The 24,591-nt window shown below is 47.1% G+C and overlaps 1 protein-coding gene across 1 annotated transcript in view; it reads left to right on the forward strand.

The window, feature by feature from the left end:
* LOC126160360 (cyclic nucleotide-gated cation channel alpha-3) overlaps positions 1-24,301 on the forward strand; it is a 638,264-nt gene extending 613,963 nt beyond the window's left edge. Inside the window, exons 10-12 of the mRNA XM_049916902.1 lie at positions 12,230-12,282; positions 12,334-12,511; positions 24,067-24,301. Coding sequence (XP_049772859.1) covers positions 12,230-12,282; positions 12,334-12,511; positions 24,067-24,299 — 464 coding nt within the window. The 3' untranslated portion in view covers positions 24,300-24,301. The remainder of the gene's footprint in view (positions 1-12,229; positions 12,283-12,333; positions 12,512-24,066) is intronic.
* Positions 24,302-24,591: the final 290 nt, after the last annotated feature.

Genomic DNA, 24,591 nt, shown 5'->3' on the forward strand with positions numbered 1-24,591 from the left:
AAGCCATTGTGTTGACTGATTAAGATAAACGTAGAATAGCAAAGTGATGAGGCGGCCTAGACCGACAGGGACATGAGTATCAGGGGTAGTAGCAGTTGGGGTAGTGCATAAGAGGTGTTTGTGTGGACAGATGTTAGGAGGAGCGATTTGGGAGAGTGAATAGGAATGCTGTTCAAGGACCTAGTCTTAGCTTGTGGGTGAAGGGGAGTGAAGAGGAAGCGAGCTCCAATTGGGAGAGAAGGGGTGGTTCTTTTAGATCTGGCTGGATGGGTATATATCAGGTTAGATTTCATGGTTGCTTGCAGGAAGGAAATTAAAGTGTCTTTGAGAGAGGACATGGCGAGTGTGGTGGTCCGCATTGGAGGACTGTAGTGGTAGAAGTGTGACTGAATACCAGGAGCAGTGAGCAGGGAAGAAACTAGGAGGTGGTTAGTGTCGAGTTTACGGCTAATGAGTGTTATTCAGAGGTGTTCAAGATGGAAGAGTAAGGAGGAGAATTTTACAAGTTGGCAGAGGATGCAGGTGGGCCAGGGTAACGAAATCCGAAAGGACAAATGGAGCGCACGGCATTCGAGGATCAATAGGGCGCAATAAAAGGAGGGTGGAGCAGAAGTCCATGCCACATACGCGTAACAGAGGATGGGTCGAATCAGGGGTTTCTAGGTGTGGAGGACTGTGGAAGAATGCAATCCCTATCTTCGGCCAGTTATTAGTTTTAGTTGTTTTAATCTATTGTGGGCTTTCTGTTGAATGGTTAGTAGATGGGGCTTCCATGTTAGCGATCAAGTGTTAGTCTGAGGTATTTCAGTGCGTTAGTTAACTGGATAGGACGGTTGTAAATGGTAAGTTAAAAGTCATGGGGACGGCAGCAGCAGGTATTTTGGCTAAGAATCACTGCCTGGGTTTCGGTAGGTTTGATTTTGAGAAACCACTGGTTACACCGGGAGAAGAACTGATTGAGATGAAGCTAGAGAGATCGTTGGGATATCTGGATGGTGGCGTAGAAGGCGAGGAACACAGTGTCGTTGGCTTATTGGAGGATATGAACTGGAAGTGAGGGTGAGATGTTTGCCATTTCGGCAGTGTAGACGACAACAGGAGAGGCTAGAGGACACAAGCTTTGGGCACATGTGCAGTAGGATGGAAGACATGGGAGTTGATGTTGTTGATGGTGATATCAGATGGGCAGGTAGAGAGAACGGATGCACTAGGTGGGCATAATTTATAAGATGTGCAGAGGTCTGCAGGTTAAAGATTCGAGATAAAGGGAGACAAAAACGACTGATTTACAGTTGTTGATTTGGTGGGGTAGAAGTCAGAGGAGAAATTGGGACAGAAACCACAGTGGTGGATAGGGATGGTCAAGTGTTATTGTGGTTGTTTATAGATATATTGGGAGAGGATGGACTCGTAACCTTCCTAAGCGTGGAGGTAAGGCTGATGGGAGGGTAGGAGGAGGTGTCAGGGGCAGGTTTGTTAGGTTTGCGGAAGAGGAGGGTTCGAGACATTTTTCATAGCCTTGGATAGAAACCCATGTGAAGGACTGTAAAGGATGGCTAGGATTTGTAAGAAGGAGAGGAGGCAATCTTTCAAGTGCGTATAGGTTAAGCAGTAGTGAATTGGAGCAGTGTTGAATTTCTTATGGAGTAATTTTGATGTTTCTTTTTCTTTATTTTTATTTCATCACCCTCGCCCCATAACGGGAGTGGACTGTCAGGAGTATAATTCTCAACTCTTCAGCCAGGCAAATTAAAAACTTTAAAACGAGAAATACGAAAGAAATTTGGCTCTATTTTCTATTTTAAATTACAAAGGAGAGGCAGGCAGTTAAAGAAAGTGGAAAATATACATTTTAAAAATACATCGCAGGAAGGTGAAATTCTTCTGATAAAAAGACTTAAGCAATCCACTTTTACTTAAAATCTGACGGACGAGCGCTAGGGTGGCAGGTATTGCCAGGGGAGAGAGTATATTCCAAAGGGTTGAAGGGTATGGGTATGAAGACAGGAATCTGTTTGATAGTCAGGTAGGAGGTGAGGTGGACAGTGGGAAATACGGTCAGTGGAAAAGATGGAGCGTGAAGAGTAGTGTGTTGTGTGGGTAGGGCAGTGGTTGCAAGAGGAAATGAATGGGGATGGATGGAGGGGGAAGGGTGAGAGGAGCCCTGATGTGGAGTGAGATAGGTGGGGAAGAGTTAAAGTGGGTATGAGGGATAAATATTAGAGCAGATCTAATTGTATGGGCGAGGGAATTGGTTGAAATTGCATTAGCATAGGATATGGAGTGTGTGTAAATGTAGGAGCAGAGAGATGTGATTGTGAAGGTGCAGCAACATACCAGATAGGAGACAATGGGGTTGTTGGAATCTAGTTTGCATATAGTGTAGGAGATGCAAAGATGTGGTGAAGAGGGATAAGAATTTGATCAGATGGTAGAGGATCCAGGTGGAGGAAGGTAAAAGGATACAGAAAGAGATACCGAACGCATGGCATTCGAGGATTGGGAGGGACTTATTGAACTTCGGTGGGGCGAAGATAAAAAAAAATGGTTCAAATGGCTCTGAGCACTATGGGACTTAACATCTGTGGTCATCAGTCCCCTAGAACTTAGAACTACTTAAACCTAACTAAAATAAAGACATCACACACATCCATGCCCGAGGCAGGATTCGAACCTGCGACCGTAGCAGTCGCGCGGTTCCAGACTGAGCGCCTAGAACCGCTAGACCACCGCGGCCGGCCGGGGCGAAGATACATGCAGCATTTGCACAATAGAGGATGGGTTGGATCAGGGTTTGTAGGTGTGGCGAATAGTGGAGGGGTGTAATCCCCAACTTCGACCTGTTAGTAGTTTTAGTCTACTGTGTGCTTTCCATTGGATGGATAATAGGTGAGGTTTCCATGTTAGTTGTTGGTCGAGAGTTAGTCCAAGATATTTTAGTGTGTTAGTTAGCTAGACAGGACGATTGTAAATGGTAAGGTAGAAGTCATAAGGCGGAAGGTGTGGCTGGTTCATTCTAAAATTATGGCCTGGGTTTTGGAGGGGTTGGTCTTGAGGAGCCATTGGTAACACCATGAGGCAAACTGATTGAGGTGGATTTGGATGGATCATTGGGATTTCTGGAATGAAGGGTATAGGGCGAGGAAAGAGGTGTCCTCATCATACTGAAGGGGATGGACTGGTGAGGGTAGTTTGGGCTGTAGGCGAGATAAAAGAAAAGAGAGAGACAGAGCCTTGGGCTCTCCTGCAGTGGGGTGGAAGATATGAGGAGTGGTACTGTTAATATGGATGGGCTACTAGATATGAGAAAGCAATAAGGTGGACATAGTTAAATGGAAGTGCGTATGTCTGGAGTCTGAAAAGAAAACTAGAATGCCGTACACAGTTGTAGGCTTTTCCTAGGTCGAGGGAGACAAAAATATCACGTTTACGGAAGTTGAGTTTGTGCGATAGGAGATGGGTGAGGTCGATCAGCTGCTCATCAAAGGAGGAATTTGGATGGAAGCCACACCAGCTAACAAGAATAAGGTGGTGTTGATTCTAGTGTTGATGAATGCATCAAGAGAGGATAAATTCAAAGACCTTGCTAAACACTGAGGTGAGGCAGATGGGGCAGTAGGAGGAAGTATCAGTAGGAGGTTTGTTGGGTTTGAGGGAAAGTAGGATTTAGGATGTTTTCCATTGTTGAGGCTACTAATCTGTGGAGAGAGCAGATACATAGACCATACTTTTCAACCTATAGTATTGTCACTGAACTTAATTTCTATAGCCAGTCCATGCAGAACTCCAGCAGTAGCATCGGTTTACTGGTTCCTTCCACAGTTGTACAGTCTTAGTTCCGTCCAGGAAGCAATTCCACTCCTGACGTTATCCATACTTCTAACCTTCTTGGGCGCATGACTATAGCAGTCCTCAACCCGATCAGAAGCGACCGTCTCTCCATCGTACTCATCATCCCCTACACCACGCACCTTACCCGTGCACCCACTCCTCCTCACTCTCTAAAATATGTCCAGGACTATTCCCATACCAACTGGGATTGCTACAGGGAATTCATTATTACACAATTCGGAAGCCGTTCCCTATCCTTCTAACACCCCAGTGACATCCACCATGCTGTCACCTTCCTACAACAGACGTTGTCAAACGCTGTAACTCACCACATTTCGACAAAATCCATCCACCACCACCATCCCATACTTCCTCCACGAGCTGTCCTACTCCATGAATCCCATCGCCTTTACCGATCTTTCCTGCAGATCCATAACAGAGAAACACTTACACGCCGCAAACAACTACAGTGGCACATCCGAAATCTGATTAATGCAAAGAAAAGCCGCGATCGGTCCATAAAATCTTCCAGGTACTGGAAAACATTTCACCGCCTTACTGGCAACAGCTCTGCTCCCTCCTACCCCTTCCTTCTTGATAATCACGCTCTCCCCAACAACCTAAGCAAATCCAACCAATTTGCGTCCTACCTCTCTGACTCATTCACCATCCCATACGATCGCCACGTCGATTACTCCTTGTTCCCGACAGTCCATGAGCATACCAATACGTCCCTCCCACCCCTCCCTCTTAGCTTCCACCTCGACAACATTCCACAGATGGAACTCAATACTCCAATAACAACACAAGACATTCGAAAGATACTCCATCACAAACACAGCGAAGCTGCTGGTCACGATTGCATCACCTACAGAATCCTGAAAGAACGCCCCCTCTCCTTCTTGGAAACCCTGTCCACTATTTGCAATATAAACCTATCCTGAGCTGTGGAAAACATCTCGAATCTTATCAACATGCCTGTGACACGTCCTCCTATCGTCCGATCAGTGTCACCTTCGTGATTAGCAGAGTCTTTGAGTCGATCCCAACACATCCATAAACACCTACAACAAGACCTACCCATTCCTGTCTATCAATGTGGCTTCAGTAACGATTTTTCCCCTGGTGACCAACCTATCCCACCAAATCAAATCAACAATCGCACTAGATCTTGAGAGGCATTCTGGGCTTTTCTTTATGCTCGAGACGTATGCGCCTCCCGTAAATTATGTATATTCTAACTGTCCATCTTATGTCACCATTGACAATACCAACTCCCATATCGTCCATTCCATTGCAAGTGTGCCCCAAGGTTCCGTCCTCACCTCTCCTAAATGTCTTCTACACTGCCAATATAATAAAGCCCCTCCTCCTGTTCATCTCCTCCCATATTATGATATCACATTGTTTGTTCTGTAATGTGCCCTTCAGGAATCCCAACGCTCCCTCCACTCCATATCAACCAGTTCACCTCCTGGTGAACCAGTGGATCCTCAAAATCAAACCAACCAAAACCCAGGTGGTAATCATAGGCCAACCCCCTGCAGCTTCCACCCCACCACTTTTTCCTTACAATTTACGTCTGACACATTCAGGTTCCTGAGACACCAAAATACCTCAAACTAACACTTGATAGCTGACTAACATGGAAGCCCCATCTACTAACCGTTCAACAGAAAGCCCACAGTAAACTGAAATTACTAAAACTACTCATTGGCAGAATATGGGGATTGCACCATTCCACAATCCTCCACACCTATACAGCTCCGACCCATCCTGTGCTATGTAAATGTGGCATGGACTTCCGCTCCTCCCTGCTTTTATCATGCCCTACGGATCCTCGAATGTCATGCACTCCACCTGTCCTTTCTGATCTGGCTACGCTCTCCCACCTGCATCCTCTGCCAACTTATAAAATTCTCCTCCTTACTGTTCCATCTTGAACACCTCCGTTACCTGTGAACTCGACACTACTCACCCAGCTCCTATTATTCTCCTGCTCACTGTTCCTGGTACTCAGCCGCGCTTGCCCCCAACGCTACACCTCCTCACTCGGCATTTCCACGCTCAGAAAAACTTTAATGGCCTTACCGTATCCGCCTTGATAGATATCCGTCCTACCAGATCTAAAAAATGCAACCCCAACTCCCCCACTCAGGGCTCCCTTCTTCTCTACTACTCTCCACCAAAATCCTAAGTCTTGGTTCAGAATCGCATCTCTCTCCACTTTCCTCCACCTCCTCCTCCAAACATCCACCCACACAAACCCCTCCTACGCACTGCCTTTAAATGCTACGTTCCCACGATTCCCTTATCCCTGGCAGTCTACATTCACTCATATCTTCACTCAGCTATGTATCTATTTTAATTAGTCAACACATCGGCCTTTCCGATTTGTCTAATGCAACTGTCTATCTGTTTTTATATCTTCGTGTGCGACACTCGTTTTTCAGTCATCCGGGTGTCTATTTTCATTAATCACCAAATTAGTCTCTTGTGCTTCAACTTGCCCAATTGACGAGCTATCATTTTATTGTACAAAATGTTTATTTTTGTCAGCCACCTTGTCCAGCTTTTATATTATGTTTTTTAAAATTTTACTCTCCTGTGGCTGAAGAGCGGCAATGTATCCGCTAACAGTCCACCTCCTTCCCATATGGGGCGGGTTGGGATTGAAATAACAACAAAAAGAAAAGCCTTCACTGACTTCTGTAGTCAGTTTTTATAGGATGAATATTTTGTTCAATTCTGAGCACATTTAAAATGTTAGTAGGCGAATACATTTTTTAAAAAAATCTGGTTTGCTTATAACAACTCCGAATATTTTGAAGAACGTTACGTCACACGTCTTGGGATGACGCATTACGTCACAGGGAACAACCTTTGTTAGAGGAGAAATTTTCGCTGACTCTTCCCACCGACAATACGCTTCTTTTTATTGATCCGCTGGCCCAGGGACAACGAGATTTCACCGAACTAGCAGGATCTACGAACCAGGTATATAGTACTGCATACTGTACACCCTATTAAACTGAGAGATTGATTTTGAACAAGAATGAGTGTCTCTAAGCAGAGAAAGATACAGAGTGACTCAAAAGAACGGGAAATTTTGGAATGTAGATAATGGATGAGCACTATTACTTTACACATATCTATTTATGTCAATGTACAGTACAGAGTGTGGCATTATTGACTATCACAAGCATTTTTATTTCTTGAATATCACATCCGATAAAAGCTCTCCCGCCCTCGGCGTACACATTCCTGCTGCCTGGTAGGGACGTTATGCATGACTCGACCTAACATTTCAGTAGGAATTCTGGAGTTCTCCTGAGATTTCCCGAGAGGAGCTAGAAGGTCGAGCACGGTAACCCAACAAGAAAAAGTCGCTCTCTATCAGGTCAGACATCTCGGGGGGCCATGCTGCGTCATCGTGCCTTGAAATGGCAGGGGTGCCAAACATTCGTCGCACAGTACCGTATGTGCCGTTGCTCCGTCATGTCGAAACAAACTATTGGCAGAAAAATCAGGCAGTTCATGACATGCAACAGAATTTTCCATCATGGCAACATACCGGACAGACGTTACAGTGATTGCGCACCTGTCATTATCTGCAAAAAAACCGCAGTCGTGTACTGCTACTTAGTAGTGGCGCACCATACAGTAATCTTGCTGCTGTGCAGTGGACGCTCGTGTAAAAGAAGTAAATCTTGCTGATACCAGTAGCGAAAATTGTGTCTATTGACGAAGCCATTAGGGTGGAAGTGAAAGTAGTCCGGCATCCACAGGTTGTTAATGCAACTGTCGTCATCGTGCACGTTTGCTAACTACGTTCAGCATATTATCTACGCATTAGCAGATTATTAGGTTGAAGTTTCTGAACGATTTACGGCTTGTACGGATGAAACTTTAAATCCACTTTCAGTATTCGTTAGATACTCGAACGACGCAATTATAGAGACCCTGCGTGACACCCAACTGTGGGCTGCTTACGAAACCATTTCGCACAGCCTCGATATTGGCTCCCTTACGAACGGTTTGGGGTCTTCCTACAGATTTCTCCTTCAACGCAGGACCCTTTACTTCAAAACTGCGGACGCAGTGTTGATTGCATGCACTGAGGGAACATGACCATGGTGTCAGATGTTGAAACAACGCCGAAAGTCTCGACCTGCGGTCTTCACACACCCATTCTTGCAATAGGCTTTTACCGCAAAGGCACGCTGCCCACCGTTACATTGCTCCCATGTTTACTGTTTACTAAGTGGCAAGGCAGTGCGAGCAGTATTTTATGTTTGATTCAGCGCAACCTGCCTCGCAGCGTTGCCACAACACGTTCCAACATTTGCCCTTCTTTCGAGTCACCATGTATTTTAGAAACGATTCAGAAACTCAATTTAACTCCTTTGGCTCAGAGAGATGACTAGATTATGAGTAACACACCTTGCGTATGCACTCTACAGTGTAAAAATCTATTTATTTATGTAACTTTGACTAATTGCTTGTAGATTACGTATATGATTACTTAGTAATATTATAACTGTACACTGTAAATGGCCCTGAAGATGACCTCATCGCGGGTTGAAACCTGTTGGCGGCAATATAGATAATGCCATTGTGACTGTCATTTTGAATAGTTGATTACACTACAGTGTGTCTGCGCCCTGCCATCTCTTGGGGGCATAATCAATCGTAAAAGACGCCTAGTGTCACCGGGATGCACCAGCAAATATCTCACCTCTAACAAAAGATGTTCCCCGGGACCTGGTCTGTCACCTCTAGACGTCTGACGCGAACACTTTGAAACACCCTGCATATTATACCATTAACTAAGGTGGAGCCTGCATCTCTTGGAAGGGGACTTGTAATACAAAGCTTGGAATGCTTATCATCATCATCTTCTTCCTTTCAAGAATTAGACTGTTGCCTGTTCCGAACTCACAAACAAAATCATTCCCATCTTTTCCGTGGTCTTCCAATATCTCGTTTCCAATTCGGCTTGTAATTCAGGATCTTCTGGGGAATTCTGTGACCTAGCATCCTCATGAAGGGCTCTCTCCAGTCTAAAGGATATTTTTTAATTTTTTCATTCATGTTGTAAATATTTAATTCTGTTATAATATCTTCATTGTTAATCATGTCTCTTCTTGGGCAGCTCTTCGTCTTCTTTAGGAACCTCGAACCTCGTCTCTGCTGCTTGAATTTTGTTTATTTATTTATTTACTAATTTATTGTAGAAACCGTTTTCGCTTCCGTAAGATAACACAGGCACCGCCATAACTTTATAGAATTTCAGGGTGGTCTCTTTTTGTAATTTATGGCGACATGTTCTGCTAATGATACCGCAGACAGATTGGAATTTGTGTGTTTCATTTTCAACATCAAAATCTAAACTTATAGCACAACCTCAATAAAAGATTTGAGACACTTGTTCTAAAACTGAATTACCTAAAACAGTTTTTGATCTGATGGATATTTTTCTCAGAATGTCATAATTTTCGTTTTATTACTGGAAATGTCAAAGTTATAATTCTTGCAAATTTCGTACCGCTTTATTCTTTTGAATAATAACGATGCCGTTAGCAAACAGAATGCTTATTGGAGACAAAATAGTAGTACGTTGATGGGAAATGGTTCTCGTAAAGTCAGTCTTCTGACTTGTTTGATGTTTCCCTCCACGACTCCCAGCCCTGTATCAACCTCTTCATGTCAGAGTAACACTTGCGCCCAACGTCCAGTATTATTTGTTGGATGTTGTTTCCGATCTCTGCATCCCCTAGAGATTACGTCCTTAATGGTTCCCTCTAGTACCACGGAAGTTATTCCCTGATATCTTAGCACACGCCCTATCATCCTGTCCCTTCTTCTAGTCACTGTTTTACACCTACAGTATTTGTTTCCTCGCGGACTCTGCGGGAAACCTCCTCATTTCTTATCAGGCAACCTATTTTTCAATTTTTCAGCTTACTTCTGTAACACAGCATTAACGATTCGGTTCTGTTTCTCCCTCTCTCTCTCTCTCTCTCTCACTCTCTCTCTCTCTTTTTTTTTTTTTTTTTTTTTTTTGAGGGGGGGGGGGCGGGATGTTTTCCGAGTCGATGACTCACTTCTGTATGATTCATTGAGAAAATTTCTTTCTCAAATTAATGCCAATGTTTGATAGCGTACTAGTCAACTTCTTTTGCTGAGGAATGCCATCTTTTTTTGCCTTACTGAGTTAGTCCGTTGTGCACTATTTTGTTTCCAGAAAAACAGAATTCCTTCACTTCGTCTACTATGTTGTCCTCAATTTTGACGTTACTTCTGTCGCTAATATCATTTCTATTTTTCCTGTGAAATATAGATGAGAGCTGAAAAATTAAAAGCCATTAGATCTGAGGAAGTTTTCATTCTTTCGCATAATGAAGTAAATGAATCATAACACAAAGGAAGTAATGACATTTAGGCGCTAGTGAGCATTAATTTACATCAATAGGGAAAGCTGAAAACTGGTGCCGGCCGCGGTGGTCTAGCGGTTCTGGCGCTGCAGTCCGCAACCGCGGGACTGCTACGGTCGCAGGTTCGAATCCTGCCTCGGGCATGGGTGTGTGTAATGTCCTTAGGTTAGTTAGGTTTAAATAGTTCTAAGTTCTAGGGGACTTATGACCTAAGATGTTGAGTCCCATAGTGCTCAGAGCCATTTGAACCATTTTTTGAAAATTGGTGCCGAAACGGGATTCGAGACTGGGTCTCCAGATGAATAGACAGTTGCTCTGACGATTTTTTCCCACCTTCATTTTGTTGGACATTTTCAAATCCTTTGTTCTGGGCCGACGTCACACGACGCCCCTTCAAGTTCGTCGTTGAATGCTTCACTCAGTTTTATGTTTGTTTGTTTTTTTGATGGCAGGGGGTAGCCAGCCCTCTGACCGAACACGCTGAGCTACCGCGCCAGCAAGTCAAGCCATTCGCACAGAGTGTTCATCGCAACTGCACGGACTCGCGCAGGACGCCTCCTGTCCCACGCAGATTCTGGTCTTATCCACATACTACTGATAAAGTGTCCTTGCTCATTATCCTCATTACTCGTGGCATTTCGCCGGTTCCCGTAAGAGTGCGAGTACGGTGTGCATCTTCACTGAAAGGATTATTGCCCAGCCTAGCCTTCTACATCTACATCTACATTTATACTCCGCAAGCCACCCAACGGTGTGCGGCGGAGGGCACTTACGCGCCACTGTTATTACCTCCCTGTCCTGTTCCAGTCGCGTATGGTTCGCGTGAAGCCGGAAAGCCTCCGTGCGCGCTCGAATCTCTCTAATTTCACATTCGTGATCTCCTCGGGAGGTATTAGTAGGGGGAAGCAATATATTCGATTCCTTATCCAGAAACGCACCCTCTCGAAACCTGGACAGCAAGCTACACCGCGATGCACAGCGCCTCTCTTGCAGAGTCTGCCACTTGAGTTTGCTAAACATCTCCGTAATGGTATCACGCTTACCAAATAACCCCGTCACGAAACGCGCCGCTCTTCTTTGGATCTTCTCTCTCTTCTCTGTCAATCCGACCTGGTACGGATCCCACACTGATGAGCAATACTCAAGCGTAGGTCGAACGAGTGCCTTGTAAGCCACCTCCTTTGTTGATGGACTACATTTTCTAAGGACTCTCTCTATGAATCTCAACCTGGCACCCGCCTTACCAGAAATTAATTTTATATGATCATTCCACTTCAAATCGTTCCGTACGCATATTCCCAGGTATTTTCCAGAAGTAACTGCTACCAATGTTTGTTCCACTATCATATAATCATACAATGAAGGATCCTTTTTTCTATGTATTCGCAATACATTACATTTGTCTATGTTAAGGGTCAGTTGCCACTCCCTGCACCAAGTGCCTATCCGCTGCAGATCTTCCTGCATTTCGCTGCAATTTTGTTATGCTGCAAGTTCTCTGTAAACTACAGCATCATCCCCAATAAGCCGCATGCAACTTCCGACACTGTCTACTAGGTCATTAATATATATTGTGAAAAGTAATATTCTCATAAAACCCACCTGTGGCACGCCACACATGTAAGATGTATCTTTTTTTTCGTATATATCGAAAAGAACAAAAACCACATATAAAATAAATAAATGTAATTTTGAGTATGGGAGACGCTTAAAATATAGTGATCTATCGGCAACACAATATCGATATTATTTCGTCGAGATAGTAGTGTATCGTAGCCACCTTCACGTGCCGTGCATTCTAAACATACGATTTCAGACCTTAGCTTTTAAATTGCAGCAGTAGGAATACAACTATACTTTCACTGTACCTCACAGCGGAGGTTAACGCAAGGGGATGGTGCAACCGCATATCATCGTGTATGAGCGACAGGAATTAGACAGCTGACGAACGACTGTTGCAGGCCGCGGCACTCGAGGCTACGGTTCGTGCGAGCCGACGCTGGCGCCGCCGGCGGCCGCGGGCGTGCACTACGGCGCCTCGACGACGCCGACGCCGCTGCTGGAGACGACGCCGCTGGTGGCGTCGTGCGCCAGCGAGCACTCCTCGGCGTCGCCCATCAGCGCGGACCTGCCCGCCGCCAGAGCCGCCGGTAAGCGCCGCCGCCTAGCGGGCGAGAACGCGCGGGGCCGGGGGGCCGGCGACGAGCGGGCAGCGGCTGTCGTGGGCGCTGACGGCTGCTGCGGTAACAAGCAAAGGCTTTAGGCTCAAGTTGCTTATGCATATACACTACTGGCCATTGAAATTTCTACACCAAGAAGAAACGCAGATGGTAAACGGGTATTCATTAGACAAATATATTATACTAAAATTGACGTGTGATTACATTTTTACGCATTTTGAGTGCATAGATCCCGAGAAATCAGTACCCAGAACAACCACCTCTGGGCGTAATAACGGCCTTGATACGCCTGGGTATTGAGTCAAACAGAGCTTGGATGGCGTGTAAAGGTACAGCTCCCCATGCAGCTTCAATACGATACCACAGTTCATCAAGAGTAGTTACTGGCGTATTGTGACGAGCCAGTTGCTCGGCCATCATTGACCAGACGTTTTCAGTTGGTGAGAGATCTGGAGAATGTGCTGGCCAGGGCAGCAGTCGAACATTTTCTGTATCCGGAAAGGCCCGTACAGGACCTGTCAAACACTCTGCCTCCCTACCACTTTCTCGCAACGACGCTCTGAGCGCGGTTTTTAGGGAATTGACTAGTTTGAGCCTGGGACCTGTTGCTGGTAAGGAGACGCCAGACCACACATGACATGTAGAGTTCAGAAGAGTTCAGTGAGACTAGCGATGATATAACCAAATACTTAATGATTTCAGCGTCAGCTCCACTGCACTCCCTGTAAAAGAATCTTAATACTAACTAAATTTAGTGGAATGGGTTCAAGGCTTTCCTATTTTTAGTTAGTTGGTAAAATAACGTCGAAAAAGCAGTTAAATTTACCATTGGAAATTTTATTCTACTCACAAAACATTGTTTATAAATTGCACTATTGATAAAAGGAAATGTTTTAATACAGGATGATAACAACCAACTGCATTCAACAAAAATGTGAACGAATATTCCCTGAATGGGTTTCCAAGTTCTACAATGGATCGAAGGATGACCTATGCCATATCACATCTATAATCTAGGTTTAAATTAAGTTTCACAAAAGAGAAAACTATCAAAATGGTCTACAGTGACCCTCAATTATCTTTAATTACTTATCTAACTTGTCGTAAATTACAGTGGCTGATGTGGCTTCTCAATAATTATATAACAGAAAAATCATAGCGTTTCAGATTTTAACTTACATAGCAAATGTGAATACCATGAGCTTTAATTGACGATTGACACTAGTATTACGTAAAAAGGGGATGTAACAGATGAGACTTCTGGAGTTCTGAGTGAAGCCTATGCGCTCAAAAATGCTGCAGCGCGTGCGTTCATTACCTTGTCGGTGTTCGTCAAGGGGCGGCGGCTGGTGCAGCTCCATCCAGCTCGCTGTCTCGGAAGCAACTCTCTCCTAACTTCTCCATACTACAATTTACCGAAGTTGGTTTAAAAAAAACTATCTGGCTGTGTTTTCATCTGACCAATCAGGGTCTCAATGTTAACCTTAAGCTCAGCCTACAAAAATTCTGTCTATCCAATGAGAAACGTTATACTTTTCGTCGTTGGGCAATGTTTTTAACGTTTGCAACGTAACAGAGACGCGAAAAAGTCTCACGCTAAAACTTGCAGCTGGTGTGCCCTTTTAGTGTTATCGTAAGATCTATACTGTTCTTCTGGAGGGCTCTATCTTTTAACATGGGCTGGGGGTGGTCCTGGTGGTTACTTTTCGTGGTGGGGCAATGTTTTTAACGTTTGCAACATAACAGAGACGCGAAAAAGTCTCACGCTAAAACTTGCGGCTGGTGTGGCCCTTTTAGTGTTATCGTAAGATCTATACTGTTCTTCTGGAGGGCTCTAGCTCTTAACATGGGGTGGGGGGTGTTCCTGGTGGTTAGCTGGCGACGTGGGTGTCCGTCCCTTATCATAGGGCCTTCTAGCTTAACTCGGTTCTGCTCTCGTCTTGTGTTCTCGTTTCTCCCCTCGGAATTACGTCTGTCTCGTGGTGGGAAGGTATGACATGCATTTAGGCATTCTTGTGTTAGTCTGTGGTATTCCATTTGCTCACTCGTTACTCGTACTACTTTGGTTAATTTAATGTCACGATTTATTCGGAGCTAGGATTTGCTTATCATGTCAGGGTTTTCATGGAAGGTGTTGGATTTGCTTGACACCTTACACCTGCAACATGCTGTCGTGCATTATCCTGCTGAAGTGTAGGGTTTCGCAGGGATCGAATGAAGGGTAGAGCCACGGGTCGTAACACATGTCAAATGTGACATCCACTGTTCAAAGTTCAGTCAATGCGAACAAGAGGTGACCGACACGTTTAACCAATGGCACCCCATACCATCACGCCGGGTGATACGCCAATATGTCGATGAAGAATACGCGCTTCCAATGTGCGTTCATCGCGATGTCGCCAAACACGGATCCCGACCATCGTGATGCTGTAAACAGAACCTGGATTCATCCGAAAAAATGACGTTTTGCCATTCGTGCACCCAGGTTCGTGGTCGAGTACACGATCGTAGGCTCTCCTGTCTGTGATGCAGCGTCAAGGGTAACCGCAGCCGTGGTCTCCGAGCTGATATTCGATGCTGCTGCAAACGTCGTCTAACTGTTCGTGCAGATGGTTGTTGTCTTACAAACGTCCCCATCTGTTGACCCAGGCATCGAGACGTGGCTGCACGATCCGTTACAGCCATGCGGATAAGATGCCTGTCATTTCGACTGCTAGTGATACGAAGCCGTTCGGATCCAGCACTTCATTCCGTATTACCCTCCTGAAACCACCGACTCCATATTCTGCTAACAGTCATTGGATCTCGACCAGCGCGAGCAGCAATGTCGCGATATGATAAACCGCAATCGGGACAGGCTACAATCCGAGCTTTATCAAAGTCGGAAACGTGATGGTACGCATTTCTCCTCCTTACACGAGGCATGACAACAACGTTTCACCAGGCAACGCCGGTCAACTGCTGTTTGTGTATGAGAAATCGGTTGGCAACTTTCCTCATGTCAGCACGTTGTAAGTGTCGCTACCGGCGCCAACCTTGTGTGAATGCTCTCAAAACCCAATCATTTGCATTATCACAGCATCTTCTTCCTGTCGGTTAAATTTCGCGTCTGTAGCACGTCATCTTCGTGGTGTAGCAATTTTAATGGCCAGTAGCGTATATTTATACTCCAGAAGCCACAGAACAGGGCGTAGCAATGGGTTGTTCGCTGATGATGCTGTTGTGTGCAGGACTGTCGAATGGAAATGCAGAGAGTCTTATTAAAATTTCCGCTTGTTATACTATTTGGGAGCCCTCTATAAAGGTAGATAAATCTAAGATAGTGCCTGCAACGAAGAGAAAGGGCTCGACGGCAAGATTAGTAATGAACATCTTCAGCATATCACATATACGGAACTTGGAAAGCAACGTGAAATGGTACGATCGCTCAAAATCAGCATCAAAAAGATTTAAATTCGTTGGCAGAGTTATGCGGACCTCCAGAGGATCTGTAACGGACATTGCAAACAAACTGCTAATGCAGCCAGTTCTATTGCTGTGGAATTTGGAGTCACTGTCAAATAGGCGAGACAATACATGTTGAGCAATTCAGAGATGGATGGATTGTTAGGACAGTGACAAAACGTTATAGTCCCTATGAAACTGCAGCAGAAATGGCAAGTAATCTTAAATAGGAGTCCTTGGTACATAGACAGCACAGTTCCCCTGAAACCTTGTAGAGTAAATTTAGGGAACTATTATCCGAAAAATATCTAACCATTGTGGTGCCATAATCCTATGTCTCACGTAATGAGCCTCATACTAAGATTTTAAAGATAAGTGTGTGTACAGAGGCATGTAGACTTACCTCCCTTGCTGAATACCCGAACTGAATACTACAAATAAGTAATATCTGTGTAATTACACTCCATCATGCACCCTACATTTGCTTGCGGAGTATGTACACTCCTGGAAATTGAAATAAGAACACCGTGAATTCATTGTCCCAGGAAGGGGAAACTTTATTGACACATTCCTGGGGTCAGATACATCACATGATCACACTGACAGAACCACAGGCACATAGACACAGGCAACAGAGCATGCACAATGTCGGCACTAGTACAGTGTATATCCACCTTTCGCAGCAGTGCATGCTGCTATTCTCCCATGGAGACGATCGTAGAGATGCTGGATGTAGTCCTGTGGAACGGCTTGCCATGCCATTTCCACCTGGCGCCTCAGTTGGACCAGCGTTCGTGCTGGACGTGCAGACCGCGTGAGACGACGCTTCATCCAGTCCCAAACATGCTCAATGGGGGACAGATCCGGAGATCTTGCTGGCCAGGGTAGTTGACTTACACCTTCTAGAGCACGTTGGGTGGCACGGGATACATGCGGACGTGCATTGTCCTGTTGGAACAGCAAGTTCCCTTGCCGGTCTAGGAGTGGTAGAACGATGGGTTCGATGACGGTTTGGATGTACCGTGCACTATTCAGTGTCCCCTCGACGATCACCAGTAGTGTACGGCCAGTGTAGGAGATCGCTCCCCACACCATGATACCGGGTGTTGGCCCTGTTTGCCTCGGTCGTATGCAGTCCTGATTGTGGCGCTCACCTGCACGGCGCCAAAAACGCATACGACCATCATTGGCACCAAGGCAGAAGCGACTCTCATCGCTGAAGACGACACGTCTCCATTCGTCCCTCCATTCACGCATGTCGCGACACCACTGGAGGCGGGCTGCACGATGTTGGGGCGTGAGCGGAAGACGGCCTAAGGTGTGCGGGACCGTAGCCCAGCTTCATGGAGACGGTTGCGAATGGTCCTCGCCGATATCCCAGGAGCAACAGTGTCCCTAATTTGCTGGGAAGTGGCGGTGCGGTCCCCTACGGCACTGCGTAGGATCCTACGGTCTTGGCGTGCATCCGTGCGTCGCTGCGGTCCGGTCCCAGGTCGACGGGCACGTGCACCTTCCGCCGACCACTGGCGACAACATCGATGTACTGTGGATACCGCATGCCCCACGTGTTGAGCAATTCGGCGGTACGTCCACCCGGCCTCCCGCATGCCCACTATACGCCCTCGCTCAGAGTCCGTCAACTGCACATACGGTTCACGTCACGCTGTCGCGGCATGCTACCAGTGTTAAAGACTGCGATGGAGCTACGTATGCCACGGCAAACTGGCTGACACTGACGGCGGCGGTGCACAAATGCTGCGCAGCTAGCGCCATTCGACGGCCAACACCGCGGTTCCTGGTGTGTCCGCTGTGCCGTGCGTGTGATCATTGCTTGTACAGCCCTCTCGCAGTGTCCGGAGCAAGTATGGTGGGTCTGACACACCGGTGTCAATGTGTTCTTTTTTCCATTTCCAGGAGTGTATGTAGATTTGGAGCGTTTTTCGTAACATTATCGACCCTTCATCCTTTTATTCCGTTCGTTATCCAACAAGGGACAGTGATTGTCTCTGTCTCCTTAAGCACCCTACGGTCTCCTACTCCGATCGATTCGCAGCACAGTTAAAGGATCACTAATTCGAAAGCCTATCGTTCTCTCCCACTGCGACGCATAAGTTTCATATTTGGCTCAAAGGTGCGTACGACCTTCCTCTCTAATGGTGCGATAGCAGTGCGCCCTGCAACATCACCATCGGGCTGGGCAACGCTTCAAACAGCGAGGTGTCGGTATATACGAAATAATGCCAGAGTTCAGAAGTAAATGTGAAGTGTAATGTAGGTGAATACTATCATATTGGCACCGTATTTCACTACAATTCTGCCTAACGCTATTAACGACGACTCACACCATAGAAATGTCGTCAAACACCCCCCACCCCCACCCCACCCCTCCAAATATCCAAATTTCACTTCTTGTTACGCCTCTGCGATGGAGGTCAGAGCCGAGACGCTTAGCCTTTAAATCATGTTCTTCTCTTATGGTTGGCCGAGGGAATCATTTCAGGCATACTGCCGCTTAGAATCAACACAAAAAAGCCTCAGGCTTTGGCATAAAAAGCTTCAGTGAAACCATCTCTTCACTTGGGACGTTGATTCCCACACACTTTGCGCAGTGCGCAGTGCGTTTAGCAGCAGGACGACGTTCTTGATAACAGACACTGCTGACACGACCCGGACGATTGAACCCTTCTCTAAGGATACTGTGGGTCTCATACCCCACTGGACGTGTCGTAGCCCTATGGAGTGCAGCACTACCACAATTTTTGCTCTGGCGTTTCGGGTGGATACAATAGAAACCATTTGAAACCCATTCGACGAGATTCGAACGTAATCCGAAGCAGGAAAGTGTATTTGAAACCTACAATTGTGGATAAATGGAAAAGGTTACGGCCCATGTACCATCATGAGTCATTTCCTGTTACTACCTTATTGACATAAAGACTTCTGAAACAAGTAGGCAATCATAATTTACGTTAGTTACAATACACATTGAATAAGATATTAGATCCAATAATAGAGCAATAAAAACAGGTAGGCCTTGGTTAATAAGAGTTTTGGCCAACCAAATTATGAAACAGCTCTCAATTTAGTTAAAAGGGGACAGGCAGGTCTTCAATGATAACAGCTTCAGTTCAGTAAAATTACCAAATACAAAACAGGTAGACCTCCAATGATAACAGCTTCAGTTAAGTCGAATTACCTAATAGAAAACAGGCGGCCTTCTTTAATAACACCTTCAGTTAAGTAAAATTACCAAATAGAAAACAGGTGCGCCCTCAATGACAACAGCCTCCGTTTAGCAAAATCACCAAATGGAAAATAGGAAGGCCTCCAATAATAACAGCTTCAGCCGGCCTAAGTGGCCGTGCGGTTAAAGGCGCTGCAGTCTGGAACCGCAAGACAGCTACGGTCGCAGGTTCGAATCCCGCCTCGGGCATGGATGTTTGTGATGTCCTTAGGTTAGTTAGGTTTAACTAGTTCTAAGTTATAGGGGACTAATGACCTCAGATGTTGAGTCCCATAGTGCTCAGAGCCATTTGAATTTGAATAACAGCTTCAGTTCACAGAATGAGATTTTCACTCGGCAGCGGAGTGTGCGCTGATATGAAACTTCCTGGCAGATTAAAACTGTGTGTCGGACCGACACTCGAACTCGGGACCCTTGCCTTCCGCGGGTAAGTGCTCTACCAGCTGAGCTACCCAATAACGACTCACGCCCCGTCCTCACAGCTTTACTTTTGCCAGTACCTCGTCTCCTACTTTCCAAACTTTACAGAAGCTCTCCTGCGAACCTTGAAGAACTAGCACTCCTGAAAGAAAGTATATTGCGGAGACATGGCTTAGCCACAGCCTCGGGGATGTTTCCAGAATGAGATTTTCACTCTGCAGCGGAGTATGAGCTGATATGAAACTTCCTGGCAGAGTTCGAGTCTCGGTCCGGCACACAGATTTAATCTGGCAGGAAGTTTCAGCTTCAGTTCAGTAAAATTACCAAATAGAAAACAGGCAGGCCTTAAATGATAACAGCTCCAGTTAAGTGAAATCATCAAATAGAGAATAAGCAAGCCTACCAAATAGGAAACAGGTAGTCCTTCATGAGTAGCTGCTGCAGTCAAGTAAACAAGAGTTTGAATTGCCTCCTCAGATGGCTCCAGTTAAGTGAAATCATCAAACAGAGAATAAGCAAGCCTACCAAATAGGAAACATGTAGAATGACATTTTCGCTCTGCAGCGGAGTGTGCGCTGATATGAAACTTCCTGGCAGATTAAAACTGTGTGCCCGACCGAGACTCGAACTCGGGACCTTTGCTTTTCGCGGGCAAGTGCTCTACCAACTGAGCTACCGAAGCACGACTCACGCCCGGTACTCACAGCTTTACTTCTGCCAGTACCTCGTCTCCTACCTTCCAAACTTTACAGAAGCTGTGAGTACCGGGCGTGAGTCGTGCTTCGGTAGCTCAGTTGGTAGAGCACTTGCCCGCGAAAGGCAAAGGTCCCGAGTTCGAGTCTCGGTCGGGCACACAGTTTTAATCTGCCAGGAAGTTTCATATCAGCGCACACTCCGCTGCAGAGTGAAAATCTCATTCTGGGAACATCCCCAGGCTGTGGCTAAGCCATGTCTCCGCAATATCCTTTCTTTCAGGAGTGCTAGTTCTGCAAGGTTCGCAGGAGAGCTTCTGTAAAGTTTGGAAGGTAGGAGACGAGGTACTGGCAGAAGTAAAGCTGTGAGTACCGCGTGTGAGTCGTGCTTCGGTAGCTCAGTTGGTAGAGCACTTGCCCGCGAAAGGCAAAGGTCCCGAGTTCGAGTCTCGGTCGGGCACACAGTTTTAATCTGCCAGGAAGTTTCAGGAAACAGGTAGTCCTTCATGAGTAACTGCTGCAGTCAAGTAAACAAGAGTTTGAATTGCCTCCTCAGATGGGGTGCACCAGGAGGATTATACGCAAGGAGCACAAGGCTACACCAAATAGGAAGGCCACGAAAGGTTACAAAGAGAAAATCGGCCTTTCAAGTCCCTTTTGGATGGGTACAGACCGGCAAAGGCAATATCAACATAGCAAGGTTAATTACTTGCAAGAAATAATAATGAACCAAACTTTATATCCGCGCCACTGCAAGATACCGCATCTACAACGACGGCAAAACGACAGAAAGACAACTAGGCTGCCAAACCAAATTACATAGCCTCAGCAATTGCAAATTTTGAGACGCAGGCACCTCCTAAGCCAATGTAATGAACAGAGCGATAACGTCAGCAATGCCCGAAGGTATCTCGAAACCAGCACCCGGCCGTATCTGCTGTTCGAAGACGTTTGACAGGGAGGTAGGCTAAAACCCAAACATCTAAGTATTGCTGACGACGGTGTGTGGGTGGGTGGGGCGGGGGGTGGGGGGGGTGGGGGGGAAGGTCGGGCCACAGCTCCGGCTCAGGAAACACCATCGGCTCACACAATTTAAGATATCCTGTTAACACAACCCAGGCCAGTATCGTCCCAGGAAAAGCATACACCATCCACAATTCATGGTTGTGAAATATATCGGGTAAGAAATCACAATGATCACAACAGACCTATAGGTATTAAAAAAAAATTAACAGTTACGACCTCAAAAATCCGAAACTTCACTGAAGTTCACGAATCGAAGCTGATACTTGCCGATTCCAAAGGGGGCCCAGAATTCAATACAGAGAAACTGGCTTCAACTCTCTCCTTATGTGTATCATGTCCCAGAGCTGGCTGGCCAGACTACGCACGAAGACGGCACTCAAACCCAGCCACGGATTCAAATCGACCTACAAACAGGCTCAGCAGCAACTCGCCGGCATGCGTGCCCAAGATGCTTGCGCAATTGCTCGCCTTACTCACCCAGCGGAGCTCTCACGGCCATCCTCCTCTCTCTGTTAGCACTCCCCAACTCGCCACGCAACAACACGCCCCGTCACCGTCAACAATCTAGAGCAAAGATCTAAATGGCTTCAAACCAAAGGAACGTCACAACATATCGACCTAGTGGCGCCAGGAATTCGAAGGGCGACGCCACCAACCCCGGAACGGCTCAGCATTTATGCTTTTTCAGCCCTCCTGTTTCATGCCCTTCAGTGACGTAGTGAAGTAATCACGAATGGTTGCATTGTTGACAAGTGCGTGAATAAAATGATAAATGGTCCCTCCAAGATCCTCCAGTTCGGCAACATCCTCGTTGAAACCTGTGCGCCTTGTTGACTATATTAAAAATTCATCTGTACACAGACTTCTACACTCTTTCAGGTAAGTGGCGCTCCGCTGCAGCTCTAGCGCCTGAGTGAGGGCAACCCCTTCAACACCCCTTATGCTCAGTATGCCTTATATTCAGTATGCCTAAAAAGCAGGCGCTGGAGTAGCAGCGGAGAGCATAGCTGTATGGGTGTCGAAATCCCTACAGCTACATATTTAAGATGCTCAACAAAGGTGTTTGGGCGGCACTGATGGTGTTGCCGAACTGGAAGGTCGTAGAGGGCCCGTCTGACATTCTGTCCATGCAGGTGTCAAAGTTGAACACCCCCACCTCACCCCCCCCTCCTCTTTTGATCATGCCACAGGAGGGAGCAAAACAGTAGGGGTGAAAAAGTATAAAAAAACCTTTGCTGCTTTGGATCACATTCAAATTTCGTCGAATGGTTTTTAACGGTCCCTGGTGATTCCACCCTGTACGTCAAGGCAAAAACTACGCTCACGTTTCACTCCCTAGATCTGTGATCACGTTCAGTGGTATTGCTGGCCCACGATGTCCTTAGGAAAGGGTTTAATGGTCTTGAGAGTGTCAGCAGTGCCTAAGGTTGTCAAGAATGTCGTTTTGTTGCTCATCGAACTTCGAACTGTCATTTTCGACCGCGAAATGTGTGCCAGTGCACTCCCCAAGGGAAGAGGTGATTCCAGTGACGTCCTTTATGCCGCCACCTGATGCCTTGTCGTGTCCATGCTGGGCGGTGGTGTGACTGAAATGTTTTCCTTGGTAAGCCGCAAGAGAACCGCGTGATTCAAACACTGGGTGTCGCTGTTCTGACCCCCATCGCAGAGGCGTTAAAACAAGGGCTCTAAATCCTTGCGGCTACGGTCGCGCGACCAGCAGGAGGAGGTTGTCTGCGTAGGCTGTCACCTCTAGCACACCCTCGCTCTGCTGCATACTATCTAGTAATGCCTCCATATGGGTGTCCCAGAAAAATGGCCCCAATACAGAGCCCTGGGGCTCTCCCGCTAGGGGGCGACAGCCAGACCTCCCGACCCTCACAATAGTTCCTCAGATAACTGTAAGGGACCCTTGACACTCCTTCTCCAGCAGGCAGGAGAAGAGCGAAGACCACCACTTGTGGTCAAAGGCGCCACTGATATCCAACATGATGCCAACGATGTACATGCACGGGGCCGAGCCACAGACCTCGACCGACAGGGCGATTGCGTCACATGCTGGCCCCCCAGTCCTAAACACGAACTGCCTGTCACTCATCCCACACAGCACTCAGCGTGCTGACAATCTATCAGCCAGTGATTTTTCACTGAGTTTCCCCAGAAGATCCAATAGGCAAACAGGCCTATACGATTTTGTTTCTGTTGGGTGTCTGTCTGGTCCCTTCTTAATGATGACCACACTTGCCTTTTTCAATATTTTTGGAAATTTATAAAGCCTATGGCACTCATTGTACAACTTTGTCAATGGTGTCACTAGCTGGGGGGCGAGGAACTGCACCACCTCTGCAGCAATGTCATCTGGCCTGAGAGCTTCCCCTTCCTTAAAAATTTGATCTGAGCAGCCAGCTCTTCCTCTGAAAAGGGGTATACCGCCCTTTCGTTTACGTAAGCTGCTCCGTCTTCTTCTCTTGCTGGGTGCTGAGCCTCTGTTTCCCTTCCTCGCTGTCATCAGGTAGCAGGGACCGGAGGAGAACCTCAGCAGTTTCGTGCCAGCATCCAATCATCCTGCCCTCCGCACCTAACGGTGGATAACATCAGTGGAGAGCGAATCTTTTCCCTTACTAGTGACGCATTCTGTGTGTGCGCAGCATACGCCGTGGCCTGCGCGACGGCGGCGGCGGCGTCCAGCAGCGCCGGCCCCGACCCCGGCGGAGGCGGCACTGCGGGGGTGGCGGGGGCGGCAGCGGCAGGCGGTGGGGCGGGGGCGGCGCCCGCGCACGTGGCGCCCGCCGCTGGCGCGGACGACGGCGGCATGATGTCACACGAGGCCTTAATCGCGGAGATCAAGCGTCTGCGCGAGCGGCTCATGGTGCTCGAGACGGAGAACGCGTCGATGAGCATCAAGCTGAGCCAGCAGCAGTGGGAGGTGGAGCACCGCCTCGCCGAGATCGAGATGCAGATCTGCGGCGCGTCCAGCGGCGGCTCCAGCACCGAGGACAACGAGCGCAACCGCGAGTCCATCATTTAACAGGAGCGCCGGCCGGGCGGCAGCGTTAGCCACCCGCCGCCCGGACCCGCCGGCGCCGGCGCCGGCATCAGCGCCCGCAGACCGCCGCGCTGCCGCTGCCGCTGCCGCAGCCGCGGCGCCCGCTGAGGAGCAGTGGCGACGGCGAGCACACTCGTGGCCGAGTACGGGACCAACGTTCACTCTGCACCTAGGCAGTGACGTCTCTTCCGCAACGACACTCGACAGTGGACGACTGTACGGCTGCGACAGCCGGCAATTCCTTCATCGACTTCTATGCTATTGTCTCGTTAAC

This window comes from Schistocerca cancellata, chromosome 2, assembly GCF_023864275.1.
Source record: "Schistocerca cancellata isolate TAMUIC-IGC-003103 chromosome 2, iqSchCanc2.1, whole genome shotgun sequence".
NCBI lineage: Eukaryota > Metazoa > Arthropoda > Insecta > Orthoptera > Acrididae > Schistocerca > Schistocerca cancellata.